The sequence below is a fragment of the Capra hircus genome (assembly GCF_001704415.2).
Source record: "Capra hircus breed San Clemente chromosome X unlocalized genomic scaffold, ASM170441v1, whole genome shotgun sequence".
In the NCBI taxonomy this organism is placed as follows: domain Eukaryota; kingdom Metazoa; phylum Chordata; class Mammalia; order Artiodactyla; family Bovidae; genus Capra; species Capra hircus.
The window spans coordinates 34110128-34125930 of record NW_017189517.1 but is presented as its reverse complement, the minus strand read 5'-3'; the positions used below and the strand labels follow the sequence as shown (position 1 = coordinate 34125930).

The following is a 15803-nucleotide window of genomic DNA, read 5'->3' as shown; positions in this document are numbered from 1 at the left end:
TTGATATTTCTCCCAGCAATCTTGATTCCACCTTGTGTTTCTTCCAGTCCAGCGTTTCTCATGATGTACTCTGCATAGAAGTTAAATAAGCAGGGTGACAATATACAGCCTTGATGTACTCCTTTTCCTATTTGGAACCAGTCTGTTGTTCCATGTCCAGTTCTAACTGTTGCCTCCTGACCTACATACAGATTTCTCAAGAGGCAGGTTAGGTGGTCTGGTAGTCCCATCTCTTTCAGAATTTTCCACAGTTTATTGTGATCCACACAGTCAAAGGCTTTGGCATAGTCAATAAAGCAGAAATAGATGTTTTTCTGGAATTCTCTTGCTTTTTCCATGATCCAACGGATGTTGGCAATTTGATCTCTGGTTCCTCTGCCTTTTCTAAAATCAGCTTGAACATCAGGGAGTTCACGGTTCATGCTTTGTACTAGTCCAGATATATGACTTGCAGATATTTTCTACCTTTGTGTGGGTTGTCATTTTACTAATCACAAGAATGTTTAATTATGATGAAGTCCATTTATCTATTTTTCTTTCACTGTTTGTGCTTTAGATGTCATATCAATGATTTTATTTTTAGTACAGTAAGTGAATTGGGAATTTATAAGTGTTTCAGTATATGCAGTTGATGTGAAATAGTGATCTTATGCTGCAGACTTGGATTTTTTTCTGCCATTTTAAAATTCCTGACCTATTTTGTTCACCCTTTGACTCAACTCACTACCAATGTATTTCCCCAGTGTCTCATGTCACTTATGTTTTGTAGGGTGTTGTCCCAACTGCTCAGCGGGCTGCCATCGTCGTGGGAGTAGAGCTACCAGTCTATGATATTACGAAGAAGCACTTGATATTGTCAGGGCTGATGGGAGACACAATCTTAACTCACTTTGTGTAAGTCTGATAGGTTGTGTTCATTCCATATTGTCAGTACTTCAAGCACAAAAAGCATCTTTCACTGAAGTCCTCATTTAGAATTGATAATGAGTACATATGGCCTAAATACCTTTTTCTCTCTCATCACCAGAACTTCAAGCCTTCTGATAAACATACAGAGATTCCAGATGCAATAGGCACTTTCGTACTTGGGAGCAGTGTCTAATTCCAGATGTCTACAGTATTTGCATTTGTTCATATATAGACTCTATACCTAATAAACTCATCCATTATTTGCTTTGATTAATTTTGGGTCAGAAAGCAAATTTTCTCAGTGATAAGCAGAATAAAAGGGTGAAATTTTATAGGGCTTGTGAAGCAAGACCACAGTTTTGGACTGAAATGTTGCTCATTTCATCTTACATTTTCTTCATCTTGCAACTTTTATGATATTTTAATACTCAAATTCCTTTTGCATATGATGTTGTGACTTGAAAATTTTACGTAACTAACAGATGATGCATAATACTTCCTGCTTAGGAAACTTGCTAGACTTATAAGCTCTTTAAAAAAAAAAAGGCTATCTGAATTTTGGATTGAAAAGTGAAGGGGACAGCTTTTGACTAATGTCTCTTTAGTAAATATTTCCTTTCTCTTTAGATTGTAATAAAAGAGCAAGTGCCAGGTTTTATGTGATGTCTGACTCATTGTACATTTATGTTTGACCTAATTTCTGTTTACGTGGGCAGAGGTGGAAATGGAGCAGTCTGTCTTCTTACAGTTTTTATCTTTAGTTCCAGCTTTACATGTGGCTTGGCTGGGGCTCTGGCTTCCAATCCAGTTGATGTGGTACGAACTCGCATGATGAACCAGAGGGCAATTGTGGGACACGTGGACCTCTATAAGGGCACTTTGGATGGCATTTTAAAGGTACGCACATAGTAAACTTGGATTGTATTTTTGACTTTCTTTGATGTCTCAGACTTGCAGTCCTTATTCTTAGTTGCTGCTCTGAAGATGGAAGAATCATTATATCTATTTTTAGTAGCCTCTCAGAGTAATTCCCAGGTAGGAAAACTGTCTCCTTGGTAATCTGCTGATGCTTAGTGGTCCTTGATATTATTATTCCAGTTTGAATGCTTAAGACTGCAGGATACCTTATCAATAGCACCATGTAGAATTACTGATGAAAAGGACCTGACATATTCCACATTTGCCCACTTCAGACAAGGCAGAGATGCTGTAATAGAAAATCTGATACTCGATTCTAGTTCAGTATTGTACTATTGTTCCCAGTTTGGCTTTGAAAGTTTTTACTGTGTTATATTTGTAGGAAGCTGAGAATCATACAGGTATTATGCATTATATAACCACTAGTAATAATACTTCTAAAAAGGCAAATTTGGAGCTAAAATATGATACTATCATATGGTTTCTCTGCTGTTATCAGTTTAGTTAACTATTATCTATCAGATACCATTTTATTTTATTAATATTTTATTTTTTAATTAATTAGTTATTGGTTGTGCTGGGACTCCATCCTCCTGCATCAGGGATCAGACCCATGTCCCCTGTATTGGCAGGTGGATTCTTATTCACTACCACCAGGGAAGTCCCCTCAGACCATTTTAGTAGAAACAGAGAAATTACAGTGTTCTGCAGGTATACAAACAGATAATCAACACATCTTGTTAAGTGATAAACTCAGGACTCTATGGGAGGAAATTTTAGTCCAGTTTGGAAATTTGGGATAGGTTTCCTATAGATGGAAGAATACTGAATATAATAATTCACATCTGTTGAATGCTTTACTATGTATCAGAGATTGTTCTAACGAGACTTACATGTATTCATTCATTTAATCTTCACAATTACAGCACAGTGAAGAACTAAGAGGTTAACTAACCTGCCCAAGGTTTCACAGCTAGTAGGTGGGAGAGCTGGGATTTCAACTCAGACCATTGGTTTCAAACCAACATTTTTAACTACACTGTGGTGCCTTCCCTATGTTGGTGGCTGAGGGTTAGTTAAGTTATAAAGGATATTAAATGCTATGTTGAGATGCTTGGGCTTATTTTTTTAGTTGATGAGCTGTTGAAAGATTTAATCAGGTCAGATTTATGTTTTAAATAGATCATACTGGCTTTGTGGAGAGTGGATCTAAGACAGTGGTTCTCAATCTTAAGTGCACATTGGAATCACCTGGGGAATGTTCTCAGCTTCTGTGCTCACCTTAGACCACTGAAATCAGAATAAATGTCCCCACCCTCTGGGGTCTAATGCCTGATAGTCTTAAATGGAGCTGATGTAATAGTAATGGAAATAAAATGCACAACAAATGTAATACACGTGAATTACCTCAAAATCATCTTGTTCTCCCAGTCCATGGGAAAATTGTCTTCTACAAAACTGATCTCCAGTGCCAAAAAGGATGGTGACCACTGCTCAGAATGTCTGGAGTAGGAGCCAGGTTGTCAGGATTTTCAAAACTCCTCAGGTGATTGCAATGTTCACCCAAGGTTGAAAACCATAAAACCAAGGGAATAAGCCTGAAAACTTTAATATGTATCTGTACCACCTGGAGGGCTGGTTAAAATGCAGATGGCTAGGCCCCATCACCAGACTGTGATTCAGTAAGTTTGGAGTAGGACCTGAGAATTTGCATTTCTAACCACTTCCCAGGCAATACTGATGCTGCTAGTTTGGGACCACACTTAGAGAACTGCTGACCTAGGGATAGGGAAACTTAGTGGAAGGCTCTTAGAGTGGCCTGAGCAAGAGGTGATGAGAGGCTGAACTTGGCATGAATAGTAGGGATAGAGCTGAGAATAATTTAGTTGATAAAGTCAACAGGATTTGGTTGACCTGGTGTGGAGAGGTGGGAGAGAGAGAAGGTGTCAGAGATAACTTCCCAGTTTTTGGTTTTGGTGACCATGTGGTGACTTTTATTGACAGAGACATTACAGGAAAAGGAACAGGTTTTGTGGGAGACATCACAGTTCTGAGATACTTAGTTTGAAATGTGGGAGGAATACCCAGTGAGTATATTTGGATATCCTAGTCTTAACTTGGAGGTTCAGGGGTGGAGGTCAGAACTTGAGGAAACAGTAGTATACAGGGGTTACATAACTGTGGAGGGGAGGCCAAGGAGAGCAGGAAGAAGCGTTCACAAGTTTGTTGCTTTCATCACACACTGGAGTATTGTAAAGCTCCTGCCATTACTAGAGATTCACAGAAGCAATGATTCTCATACTCTGAACAGTAGAATTTTGCAAAATCCCTCCTTTCTATTTCTAACATGCTCACTCTTCCACTTGACAATCACTGGTATAGAGAGAGAAGAGTAGGGCCAAAGAAAGAACTCCCAATTTTTAAGGGCTTGACAGATGAGGAACTCAGGAAAGACACCAAAAGATAACAGTTCAAAGATATGGAGGAACTTACAAGAGATACTATTGTCATAGAAGCCAAAGGAGAAATGAGTTTCAAGAATGGATGAGAAGTTATTTAATACTAAATAACTGGGATAGAGAGATCCAATATAAGGGCTGCAAAGTCTGTTGGGTTTAATGTTTTCTAGAGGAGGTCTGCTGGATTGGTATTTGCAAAAGCCAGATTGCTGTCCACTGGAGAGTGTGTTTAATCCTTCATTCATTTTTGCAAAGTTGTTCAAGTGTCTTTTGTGCTAGGTACTGTTCTAGGTTGGTGAACAAAAAAGTCCCGGCCTTCGTGACATTTTAATTCTAATAGGAAGAGACAGATAAACACATAGGAAGTGAGGATAAGTAGACAAGTGTAAAATACTCTTTCAAGAAGGTTGGCTAAGAGGAGATAGAGGTTACAGTAATATAGTAATAGTTAGCATTTATTGAATGCTTATTATGTACCACACACTAGAGTATATCCTTTAACTATCAGCAACCATGTAGAGTAGATAATATCTTTGCCATTTTATAAATGAGAGAACTTAGGTTCAGAGTAGCTAAGTATTTACCCAAGATTATATACCTAGTCGGAGAAGGCGATGGCACCCCACTCCAGTACTCTTGCCTGGAAAATCCCATGGACAGAGGAGCCTGGTGGGCTGCAGTCCATGGGGTCACGAAGAGTAGGACACGACTGAGCGACTTCACTTTCACTTTTCACTTTCATGCATTGGAGAGGGACATGGCAACCCACTCCAGTGTTCTTGCCTGGAGAATCCCAGGGATGGGGGAGCCTGTTGGGCTGCCGTCTGTGGGGTCGCACAGAGTTGGACATGACTGAAGCGACTTAGCAGCAGCAGCAGCATATACCTAGTAAGTAGCAGATCTGGGATTTAAATCAGAGTTCATCTGGTTCCAAAGTTTATATTCGTAACTACTATGCCATATGGTATCGTCAAACATATTTTCGTGTTGACGGTAACCTTTATGTACTTATATTTACCAGCCATTCATTTATTTGCTAGTAAAACAACTTTGCTTTATATTGTCATCATCCTTTATTATTTTATCTGTAAGAGTACACTTGGGTGAATGGAATGATGCATTCCTCTTTGATTTAGAAATGAGCAGCTGTACATCTCATCCTCTTAACCTCTATCTGCAAACACTTGAATTGCTTCTCATTGACACAAAGCTCATATTATTAGATCCCTCTTTACTTCTTACAGTCTTATCTTTGCTACCTTTATTCTATATTCCAGACAGACTGAACAGGTTCTAGTACTAGACTTTGTTTCATTGCCAAGTTTTCACCCATGCCATGTACTTTGTTAGATGGCTAGCTCGTACTCATTCTTCAGATTGCATTATTTTTTAATATTTTTTAGCATGTGTGAGAATTCTCTTCTTTTTATTTTTTTAAAAACATTTTTGAGCAGTTTTTTTTTGGCTGTGCCACATGGCATGTGGGATCTTTTCTCTCTTTGCTTTTTTTAAAATTTATTTATTTTTAATTGAAGGATAATACTGTAACAAAATTATTTTTAAATTTTTAATTGGAGGATAATTGCTTTACAATGTTGTGTTGGTTTCTGCCATAAGATTGCATCATTTTCATAAGTGCCTTCCCTGACCATTAAACTATATATGTGTGTAGTTATATGTTCTTGTTCTCTCATAGCATTTATTATATTTTGAAAAACATCTTTTTGAGGGTCAACTCACTAATTCATAAAATTCATCATTTGTGTGATTTTTGGTATGTTCCGAGCTATGTGCAACCATCAACCCCACCGTCAATTTTAGAACATTTTCATGACCTCAAAGAGAAATCCTGTGCCTTTTGGCTATTATCCCACTATCCTCCCAGCCCTAAGCAACCACTAATGTACTTTTATTTCTGTAGATTTGCCTATTGTTGGGTATCTTATATAAATGGAATCATACAATATGTGAGGTTTTTGACCAGCTCCTTTCACTTAACATGTTTCAAGGTTCATCCATGCTGTAGTATGTATCAGTTCAGGCAGAGCTCTGGAAGACATGTGCTTCCAGACCACCACAATAAAGCCATACTGCAATAAAGTGAGCCACATGAACTTTTTGGTTTCCCAGCACATGTACAAATTATTTTTACATCACATAATAGTCTATGAAATGTGCAATAGTATTGTCTAAATAAAACAATGTACATACCTCAAAATGTTAACCATCATCTGAGCCTTCAGCGAGTCATAATCTCTTTACAATAGTAACATCAAAGGTCACGGATCACAGATCACCATAACAAAAGTAATATAATGAAAAAGTTTGAAATCTGATGAGAATAGCCAAAAGTGACAGAGAGATACAAAATAGGCAACTGCTGTTGGAAAAATGGTGCTCATAGATTTACTCAACTCAGGGTTGCCACATACTTTCAGTTTGTGAAAAATCCATTATCTGCAAAGTGTAGTAAAGTGCAATAAAATGAGGTATGTCTGTACTTTGTTCCTTTATTCTGTTGTATGGCTGTATCACATTTATTGACATTTGTTACATTTTATTGTACAATTGACCCTTGAGCAACTCAAGTTTGACCTGCACAGGTCCACTTATATGCAGATTTTTTTCAGTAGTAACTACTACAGTACTACATGACCTGTGGTTGGTTGAATTTGTGGTTGGGGAGGGCTGACAAAAAGTTATACCAGGAGTTTTGACTGCACAGAGGGTCGGTGTCCCTGACAACTGTGTTGTTCTAGAGTCAATTGTAGTTGCTTTTAATGTCTGTCTGCCCAGTAGACGTAAGTTCCATGAAGGCAGGGACATAACTTATTTATCTCTCTATCCAAAGCAAATTATTCATTGAATGAATGTATAACTTCATAAAGTAGCCTCTTGTCTCTGTGTATCTACAGAAGTTCTTGTTTGTTTTTACTCAACTGCCTCAAGCCAGAGTGGTACATCCCAGTTCTAATGTTTGGAAGTTGGTCCCTGTTTTGGAACTCAGCAAGGAATCATTAGGCTCATGAGATTATTAGTGACTGTGTGTGTGTAAAAGTTTGTGTGTTCATTTACTCAACAAATATTTATTCAGATATTTAGTGGAGACTGTACTATGCCAGAGAGTGTTTAGTAGTGGAGTAGAATGGTAAAGAAGACCAACATGGTCCCTGCTCTCTGGCTTTCCTGGAGATTACATTCTAGTTGAGGGAGACAGAGAATAAACACACAGATAATAAACAGTGTAATTTCATAAAGAAGTAAATGCTGTGAAAAAACTAACACAGTGTAACGAAATAGTGACTCTGTGATGGTGGTGGGGAACTACTTCAGCTAGGATGGTGAGGGAAAGGGTGTGAGGGGGTGACATTTATTTGAGCAGGGGTCTGAATGATGAGAAGAGGGTGGTCATGAGAAAATCTGAGAGAAAAGCATTTCAGAAAGAGGGAATGGGTACAAGGGCTCTGAGTTTGGAATGAGCTGGACATTTTCAAGAGTTAAAAACAAGGCTGGTGTGACTGTGTGTGATGAATGGAAAAGTGGTAGAAAATAAAACTGGAGAGAGGCAGGGCTAAATCATGTAGGATCATGCAGGTCACTGAAGAAAACTTACAAATTGAATCAAATCCACTGGGACGTCATTGGACAGCTTTAAGCAGGAAAGTGACACTACTGATTTATCATTTTAAAAGATGGCTTGGCTTCCTAGGTGGAGATCATAGACCAGTTAGGAGGCTTGTTGTGGTATTCCAAGTGAGAGGTGATGAGATTGGCTTGAATCTCTAAGGTCCCTTGTCTTAGCAGTCTACTACTGTGGGCAGGAATCCCTCAGAAGAAATGGAGTAGCCATCATGGTCAACAAAAGAGTCTGAAATGCAGTACTTGGATGCAATCTCAAAAAAGACAGAATGATCTCTGTTTATCTCCAAGGCAAACCATTCAGTATCACAGTTATCAAGTCTATGCCCCAACCAGTAACACTGAAGAAGCTGAAGTTGAACGGTTTTATGAAGACCTACAAGACCTTTTAAAACTAACACCCAAAAGATGTCCTTTTCATTATAGGGGACTGGAATGCAAAAGTAGGAAGTCAAAAAACACCTAGAGTAACAGGCAAATTTGGCCTTGGAATGCGGAATGAAGCAGGGCAAAGGCTAATAGAGTTTTGCCAAGAAAATGCACTGGTCATAGCAAACACCCCTTCCAACAACACAAGAGAAGACTCTACACATGGACATCACCAGATGGTCAACACCGAAATCAGATTGATTATATTCTTTGCAGCCAACAATGGAAAAGCTCTACACAGTCAACAAAAACAAGACCAGGAGCTGACTGCGGCTCAGATCATGAACTCCTTATTGCCAAATTCAGACTCAAATTGAAGAAAGTAGGGAAAACTGCTAGATCATTCAGGTATGACCTAAATCAAATCCCTTATGATTATACAGTGGAAGTGAGAAATAGATTTAAGGGCCTAGATCTAATAGATAGAGTGCCTGATGATCTATGGAATGAGGTTCATGACATTGTACAGGAGACAGGGATCAAGACCATCCCCATGGAAAAGAAATGCAAAAAAGCAAAATGGCTGTCTGGGGAGGCCTTACAAATAGCTGTGGAAAGAAGAGAGGCAAAAAGCAAAGGAGAAGAGGAAAGATATAAGCATCTGAATGCAGAGTTCCAGAGAATAGCAAGAAGAGGTAAGAAAGCCTTCTTCAGCGATCAATGCAAAGAAATAGAGGAAAAGAACAGAATGGGAAAGACTAGAGATCTCTATAAGAAAATTAGAGATACCAAGGGAACATTTCATGCAAAGATGGGCTCGATAAAGGACAGAAATGGTATGGACCTAACAGAAGCATAAGATATTAAGAAGAGGTGGCAAGAATACATGGAAGAACTGTACAAAAAAGATATTCATGACCAAGATAATCATGATGGTGTGATCACTCATCTAGAGCCAGACATCCTGGAATGTGAGGTCAAGTGGGCCTTGGAAAGCATCGCTATGAACAAAGCTAGTGGAGGTGATGGAATTCCAGTTGAGCTATTTCAAATCCTGAAAGATGATGCTGTGAAAATGCTGCACTCAATATGTGAGCAAATTTGGAAAACTCAGCAGTGACCACAGGAATGGAAAAGGTCAGTTTTCATTCTAATTCCAGAGAAAGGCAATGCCAAAGAATGCTCAAACTACCGCACAATTGCACTCATCTCACATGCTAGTAAAGTAATGCTCAAAATTCTCCAAGCCAGGCTTCAGCAATACGTGAACTGTGAATTTCCTGATGTTCAAGCTGGTTTTAGGAAAGGCAGAGGAAGCAGAGATCAAATTGCCAACATCTGCTGGATCATGGAAAAAGCAAGAGAGTTCCAGAAAACCCATCTATTTCTGCTTTATTGACTATGCCAAAGCCTTTGACTGTGTGGATCACAATAAACTGTGGAAAATTCTGGAAGAAATGGGAATACCAGACCACCTGACCTGCCTCTTGAGAAGTCTGTAGGCAGGTCAGGAAGCAGCAGTTAGAACTGGACATTTAACAACAGACTGGTTCCAAATAGGAAAAGTAGTACATCAAGGCTGTATATAGTCACCCTGCTTATTTAACTTATATGCAGAGTACATCATGAGAAACGCTGGACTGGAAGAAACACAAGCTAGAATCAAGATTGCAGGGAGAAATATCAATAACCTCAGATATGCAGATGACACCACCCTTATGGCAGAAAGTGAAGAGGAGCTAAAAAGCCTCTTGATGAAAGTGAAAGTGGAGAGTGAAAAGTTGGTCTAAAGCTCAACATTCAGAAAACGAAGATCATGGCATCTGGTCCCATCACTTCATGGGAAATAGATGGGGAAACAGTAGAAACAGTGTCAGACTTTATTATTGGGGAGCTCCAAAATCACTGCAGATGGCAATTGCAGGCATGAAATTAAAAGACACTTACTCCTTGGAAGAAAAGTTATGACCAACCTAGATAGTATATTCAAAAGCAGAGACATTACTTTGCTGACTAAGGTCTGTCTAGTCAAGGCTATGGTTTTTCCTGTGGTCATGTATGGATGTGAGAGTTGGACTGTGAAGAAGGCTGAGCACCGAAGAATTGATGCATTTGAACTGTGGTGTTGGAGAAGACTCTTGAGAGTCCCTTGGACTGCAAGGAGATCCAACCAGTCCATTCTGAAGGAGATCACCCCTGGGATTTCTTAGGAGGGAATGATGCTGAAGGTGAAAGTCCAGTACTTTGGCCCCCTCATGCAAAGAGTTGACTCATTGAAAAAGACTCTGATGCTGGGAGGGATTGGGGGCAGGAGGAGAAGGGGACGACAGAGGATGAGATGGCTGGATGGCATCACTGACTCGATGGACGTGAGTCTGAGTGAACTCCGGGAGTTTGTGCTGGACAGGGAGGCCTGGCATGCTGCGATTCATGGGGTTGCAAAGAGTCGGACACGACTGAGTGAGTGAACTGAACTGAACTGATTCTAGGTTACCTGCATCCAGGATTTATTTTGGTTGATTTTCACAATTTTCCAACATCAATTTTGGTCTGAGACCTTTAGCATTTGCTGATGATCAATTGGGACAAGCATATTACCACTATGTTTTCATAAATAGTGCCCTTATATTACTATTTGCTTCAAAAATGATTAGTAAGGATAATCATATCAAGTCTTCTTAATCTTTAGTATAGGATAAGGGATGTTTAGAAGTCTGGATTTTCATATTGTTGTTTTATCCAAATATATTCATTTTTTTTAGTATAGTGGTGGGTTTTACTTTACCAGTGAGAAGGCAAAATTACATTTTTCAATGTGGAAATGATATCTTAAACACAGGAGTTACTTAATATTTATCCATTAAATAGGAACTGTTTCTGTTGACTGAATTTAACACACATCATCAATTTATGACCTTTGGTTTGCATTATTCGTCATTTAATTCTAATAACCACTCAGTTGGTATATGTAGGACCTCCATCGTATAAAACAGAAAACTTAAATTCAAAACATTTCACATTGTCCCTCACCTAATCCTCCAGCCATTCCTATAAAGTCAGCCATTACATATGCAGAATTTGCAATGATGAAACAGACTCAGAAAGGATAGTGACTTGCCCAATTTCCTATTCCCCTACCCTGCTTTAGTTTTCGTATTAGTACTTATCCCACTCCAGTACTCTTGCCTGGAAAATCCCATGGATGGAGAAGCCTGGTAGGCTGCAGTCCATGGGGTCGCGAAGTCAGACATGACTGAGCGACTTCACTTTCACTTTTCGCTTTCATGCATTGGAGAAGGAAATGGCAACCCACTCCAGTGTTCTTGCCTGGAGAATCTCAGGGACGGGGGAGCCTGGTGGGCTGCCGTCTATGGGGTCGCACAGAGTTGGACACGACTGAAGTGACTTAGCAGTAGCAGCAATATAATATTATTAATTTGTATATTTGTTCATCAGTTCCACTAGAGTATACATTCTATGGGACTTCCCTGGTAGCTCAGTGGTAAAGAATCTGCCTGCAATGAAGGAGACACAGGATATGCTGGTTCAATCCCTAGGTCGGGAAGATTCCCTGGAGGAGGGCATGGCAACCCACTCCAATATTCTTGCCTGGAGAATCCCATGGACAGAGGAGCCTGGTGGGCTACAGTCCATAGGGTCACAAGGAGTTGAACATGACTGAAGCTACTGAGCACACACATGCACGTGTGCATTCTATGAGGGCAGAGAATGTATAAGTTATCTGCTGCTGCTGCTGCTAATTTGCTTCACTCGTGTGTGACTCTGTGCGAACCCATAGGCGGCAGCCCGCCAGGCTCCCCTATCCCTGGGATTTTCCAGACAAGAATACTGGAGTGGGTTGCTATTTCCTTCTCCATTGCATAAAAGTGAAAAGTGAAAGTGAAGCCGCTCAGTCGTGTCCAACTCCTAGCGACCCTATGGACTGCAGCCTACCAGGTTCCTCTGTCCATGGGATTTTCCAGGCAAGAATACTGGAGTGGGTTGCCATTGCCTTCTCCGTATAAGTTATCTATGGCTGTGTAATAAATGACTCCAAAGCTCAGCGCCTTAATACATCATACATTTATTATCCCACAATTTCTGTGGATTTGGAATTAAGAAGCAGCTTAGCTGAATGATTTCAGCTGTAGGTTCTCTCATGAGGTAATTGTCCGGATGTCAGCTAGGGCTATAATCATCTGAAGGCTTGACTGGTGCTGGGACATCTACTTCAAAGATCACTCATGTTATTGTCAGCAGGAAGGCTCTGTTCCTCTCTGGCTGTTGGCCAGAGGCCTTAGTTTCCCCTCACGTGGGCTTCTCTTCATGATATGGCAGCTGACCTCCTCCAGAGCAAATGATCCAAGAGAGAACAAGGCAAAACCTTCTTAAATGCAAAGTATCTTTTATAGCATAGCATAGCATAGCATTGTTAACTACTGCCATATACTATTGGTGACACAGACCAATCCTGATATATTGTGGGAGGGACTACACAAGGGTATGAATAACTAGAGATGGTTATCATCGGGGGCCATCTTGGAGGCTGGCTACCACAGCTACTTTCTCTCTTGTTTATGATTATTACTGTTATCCCAACACTGAGAAGAGTATCTTGCATATTGTAGGTGCTTAGTAAATATTTGTTGAATGAGTGGGTGGATGGATTTAGAATACCATACTAATTAAAAATGTATGTCTATAGCAAAAAGGACCATTCATGGATCCTAAGTTGTTGGGGAGGGGCGTGGAAGATGAGTACTATAATAACAGTAATTGTCAGATGTAAAGTGCAAGGAGGATTCACTCTTATTTTTTTGTATCTTTCCCTCAGATGTGGAAACACGAGGGCTTTTTTGCACTCTATAAAGGATTTTGGCCAAACTGGCTTCGACTTGGACCCTGGAACATCATTGTATCCTTTTAGAACATGAGAATGAAAGCACATGGTTCAAGCTCCCAGGTAATTCAAGGCTATGGGAAGGAAAATTTTGATTATTGGAGCCTTTTAGGCAAATGAGAATCTATTCTAGTGATGACCATTGCAGATGGAACTAAGTACAGAAATGGCTTTCAGTTGGAGTCTAATAGTTGGATTAGAAAAGAAATGTCAAAGTTTTTTTTTTTCCTCTTTTAAACAAACAACAACAAGCACAGCCAAATCTGGAAGGGGCTAGGAAGGTTTTGAAAGCCCTGCCACGAGGTATCCTCAGGAAGGTCTATGTGGTCCACATTTCCTACCCCCAAGTATAGGACCAGAGTAGCTGAGGAAATAATAAGACAGAAAACACTCATACAACAAAGGAATCCAGAGCCAAGGGGGACTCTTTCCTCCTGGGTAACTTTCCTTCCTTTAGCTGTGTTTGAGTGCCTCCTGTGTGCAGAGCCATGAGTTGGATGGTGTGTGTGGTGGTGTTTGTATTGTGGTGAGCACTGCAGGGTTGAAAAGTCATTCCCTGCCCTTGTGGAGTCTATAGGTTGAGGGAGATGGTGTCTCCGTTCCTCTTCCTGATCATCTAATGTCTGTGACAGTTACTCTAACACTGAATTTTATGTTGTTGATGTTCTTGGATGTGCGCACGCGCGTGTGTGTGTGTGTGTGTGTGTGTGTGTGTGTGTGTGTGTGTGGCCTATTTGCCCCTAAAGAATAGAAGTATGTTAGACTTTTAATATGCTTATATTGCTAAATGCCAACAATCAAAATGGGTGCATGATGGGCACTCAACACATGCTTGATTTGCCAGATGTAGTTTTTAAAAAGACTTTTAAGCAAGTACAACTTAGAATAGTAGAGCCTAAGTATCCCAATAAGAGAATACAGTGTACAGTTTATAACAGGTTTGATTTTCAGTATCATTCCAGTGATCTTCCATGACTCACTCTTCAGTTTTTTATTACATACGAGCAGCTCAAGAGGCTTCAAATCTAAGGATGTGAGCCAAACCCTGCCAACCTTTCTACTCTCTTTCCCCTTTTTTCTGTGTTCTAATGCATTTTGATCAAGTTGTAAGTGTTTACTGAACCATTGGTCTCCCAAGGCCCTTCTGGTGGAAGAATGATAGGATGGTTCAAAATTGCTCATGTGTTTGTGTTGCCATGTGAACTGTTCCCTGAGAGGAAGTATTAACATTGAGACTCTGGCCCCAGATTGGTATCTTCTGTGAAGATGGATACTGATGGATGATACTCAAAATGGCCTTCTCTTCAAATGTGGGTTAAAAGTAGTTTGTTAGCCCCAGACTTGGGCTAGAGCAAAAGGCATAGGCCAGGGCAGTTACTGCTATGTATGTTACAGACCTCAGTTCTCATTAAAGTATTTATTGACAGAATCACTTTGGCTTTGTCTTCATTTAGTGTTCTCTCATCTGCCCACTCTTTAAGTTATATTCTCCGGAAATTGATAAAGATAAGGTGACTATGAAATTGAGTCTGGACTCTTAAAGCACATTTATGGGAACAGACTAAGTGCATTGTGCTTTCCCACTGCCATTCATTCTCGTAATGCCACTCGCTTGTAAACATCAGACAAGTGGTTCTAACCTAAAGAGTGAATAAGCAAACAAGGGGCTCATTTGGACAGTTTCCACAGATAAAATGCTGAAAGAGGCTTAAAATAGAACCCTGTGTCCAAGGTTCTAATTGCCTTACAGGCAAAAATTTCTGGCTACTTTCTTATACTAAAATAGTATCTACCACATTGTAGGCACTCAGATACTTGTGAAAGGAATAGTTCTTCATCTTTATCCATCCATTTATTTGTTCAGCAAACATTTATTGTATGTTTAGTATGTCCTAGATGCTGGGGGTGTAAAAATATATTAAGACATAATCACTGTTTTAGAGGTCACATCCAAGGAGAAACAGACGTGTAAATAGATTCTAAGTACAATAGGTACTAAGTACTGTCTGACGAATGAACTAAGTGCTGTAGAAGCACAGAGGAGGGAACAGTCCATTGCTAAAGGCTTCGCAGTAGAGGTGCCATTTGTGCTAAAAAGCGGATGTTACTATGTAGATTAAGGCAGGGAAGGACATTCCAGGCAGGGGAATTGTGGGGAGGGGGGCGGCGGGGGGACGTTCAGCATGGCTAAAATACAGGGTTTTGGTTTTCAAATACCATGTGAGGCAGAATCACTTGAAGATCTTGCAAAAAATGTAGATTCTTGTGTCCTATCACCTGAGATTCTAACCTTATTTGGGGAAGAGGTATTTGCTTTTGTCACAGGCGTTCGATGGTGGGTGATCCTTAGATTACACTTTGAGAAGCACTTGTAAAGAAATATGGGCTAGAATGAAAGGAAATTATAGTGTGGCCAAAAGGGTCAAGTTATGAAGGCTCTCTATATATCCCTAAGAAAGAGTTTGGCTTTTATCCTGGAGGAGGCAGGCAAAGGAAGCTGAAAATAGGGGATAATATAACCAGCTTGTGATTTTTAGGATGATAACCCTGGTGTGGAGGGTAGCCTGGAAGGAAGCAACCCAAACCAGGTTAGGATCCACTGAGATCTA

General features: G+C 40.0%; 1 protein-coding gene across 3 annotated transcripts in view; it reads left to right on the top strand.

The window, feature by feature from the left end:
- Nucleotides 1–14626, top strand: part of SLC25A14 (solute carrier family 25 member 14) — a 40706-nt gene extending 26080 nt beyond the window's left edge. For 2 of the 3 annotated variants that reach the window (XM_005700384.1, XM_005700383.1), the window contains exons 8-11: nucleotides 770–894; nucleotides 1671–1806; nucleotides 13129–13209; nucleotides 14182–14623. In XM_005700384.1, the coding sequence (XP_005700441.1) occupies nucleotides 770–894; nucleotides 1671–1806; nucleotides 13129–13209; nucleotides 14182–14223 (384 nt within the window). In that variant the 3' untranslated portion in view covers nucleotides 14224–14623. Of the gene's footprint in view, nucleotides 1–769; nucleotides 895–1670; nucleotides 1807–13128; nucleotides 13210–14181 lie in introns of all 3 variants that reach the window. The other variant, XM_005700385.2, reaches the window with a different exon arrangement.
- The last annotated feature ends 1177 nt before the right edge of the window (nucleotides 14627–15803 follow it).